At 55.9% G+C, this 1,819-nt stretch overlaps 1 protein-coding gene across 1 annotated transcript in view; it reads right to left on the reverse strand.

The window, feature by feature from the left end:
- PYROXD2 (pyridine nucleotide-disulphide oxidoreductase domain 2) overlaps positions 1–1,819 on the reverse strand; it is a 35,579-nt gene that overhangs the window by 27,110 nt on the left and 6,650 nt on the right. Inside the window, exons 3-4 of the mRNA XM_006157359.2 lie at positions 545–638; positions 400–473 (exon numbers count right to left, since the gene is read on the reverse strand). Of these exons, the coding sequence (XP_006157421.1) occupies positions 400–473; positions 545–638 (168 nt within the window). The remainder of the gene's footprint in view (positions 1–399; positions 474–544; positions 639–1,819) is intronic.

Below are 1,819 nucleotides of genomic sequence, written 5' to 3' on the forward strand. Positions count from 1 at the left end.
GGTGAGGGCTCTACGGGGGCCAAAAAAAAAAAAAAAAAAAAAAAGTCACCAGGAAGTGACAGGGACAGAGTTGGGAGCTCCTGGCCCTGCCAAGGCACCAGCCAAGTACCACCACGTAGAATGTGGACAAAACTCATTCTCCAAAAGAGGTCCAGTTTTTCCGTGAAATTTCCCAGTTTTGAATACCCAATCCATGTGTGGGAATGTATTGGGTTGTCAGAAAAGTCATGATGCATTTTTGCACAGAAAAACATGGGAAAATACACCAGGCTTTTCCGACCACCCAATAATGGCAAAACCACGTGGAACAGATGAGCCCTGAGACAGGAGAGAGAGAGACCTCAGGTGGGAGATGGAACTGGCCCTCCCTCCACCCACCATCCTGCCACGGGGGTCTACCTTCAGCTCCAAGTCGGTGTAAATCTGTGGTCGCAGCAGGCTGAGGAGGTAGGACGCTCTGGAGAACTTAAACCCTGGAACAGAATCGGATGAAGACCGTCAGCAGCGGGCTCCTCCCCTGCTCCCCACACCACGGGGGGCTCACCTGGGACGATCTCCTCCGTGACAGCGGCACCTCCGATCACATGGCGCCTCTCGAAGACCACCGTGTTCACCCCCAGTCTCTGCAGGTACGCGGCCTGGCGGCGGGTAGGGGACACGGGCGCTCCCTTTATCCAGGGTCACGTCTTCGTGCTGCTTGCCACCGGTGGCCCCTGCTCCTGCCTCCAGGAATGCTATTCCCTCTGCTTCTCACTGCCACTCCTGCCTGGCCCAGGTGTCTTCTCAGACCCAACATGCCTGCTCCTGCCCCTCTGCTTCCCAGCTAAAGCGGACCATCCCTCCTGGAGGCCCGGGAGCTCCCTGCACCCTGCCCACCTTGCCCGCGTGCCTCCCCTGCAGGTGGGAGCAGGCTTCATCCCCCTCAGGACACCCGAGAGACAGCGCCGGGGCTGCATGTGTTCCTGCGGAGCTGCTCCGGCTCCCCTCCTCGCCCTCCCTCTGCAGCCTCAGTTCCTGCTCCATCTGGCCTCGGTTTCCTCATGTGCAAAAATGAGGCTGATGTTCGTAGGGGCGCTGCTGTGAGATTAACTGAGCCGGTCCCCAAAGGGGCTAAACGGTGCCTGGCACGTGGGCGTGCATGATAAACACAGCTGCAGTCTCAGAGGAGCTTATTTCAGGGAGCAGATGATGCAGGGGATGCATGATAAACGCAGCTGCAGTCACAGCAGAGCTTATTTCAGGGAGCAGATGATGCAGGGGTCCTATTAATTTTTTTCCAGACCTGGTGGGAACCCAATCAATATTGTTTAGAATTGAATGGTCATGAGTCTATAGATCTAAAACGCTGGTCTTTCCCCCGCCGTGGACACCCAGAGATGGTGTCGTTCAGAAGCCAGACTTTGTAAAAAGTTCACTTGGCAACTATTGTGTGCCAGACACAGTGGGTGCGTCGTCTCATTCAATCCACCCCACCCACAAGCCTAAATTCTTCCCATTTACGGATGAGAAAACCGAGGCTCCATGAGGTTAACAGCTTGCCTGAGGCTCACAGAGCTGACGAACACAGGTGTTGGGAATGGAACCCAGGCGGCCTGGACCCAGGCTCTACCCTCCTGAGGAAGAGAAACGGCAGGCCCTGACTATGGAAGCTGGGCTGGCATGCAGAGGTAAGCCTCGCTATTTTCCTACTAGACATAAACTATGTTGGGACCAGCAGTTGGCGTAATGGCTATGTCGTTGGACTCCCACGCAGTCAACTGCAGTTTGAGTCCCGGACCTGGTGGGTTAAACTCACACCGGACACGTGTGCGTGCGTGCC

Source organism: Tupaia chinensis, unplaced genomic scaffold (assembly GCF_000334495.1).
Source record: "Tupaia chinensis unplaced genomic scaffold, TupChi_1.0 Scaffold000539_1, whole genome shotgun sequence".
In the NCBI taxonomy this organism is placed as follows: domain Eukaryota; kingdom Metazoa; phylum Chordata; class Mammalia; order Scandentia; family Tupaiidae; genus Tupaia; species Tupaia belangeri.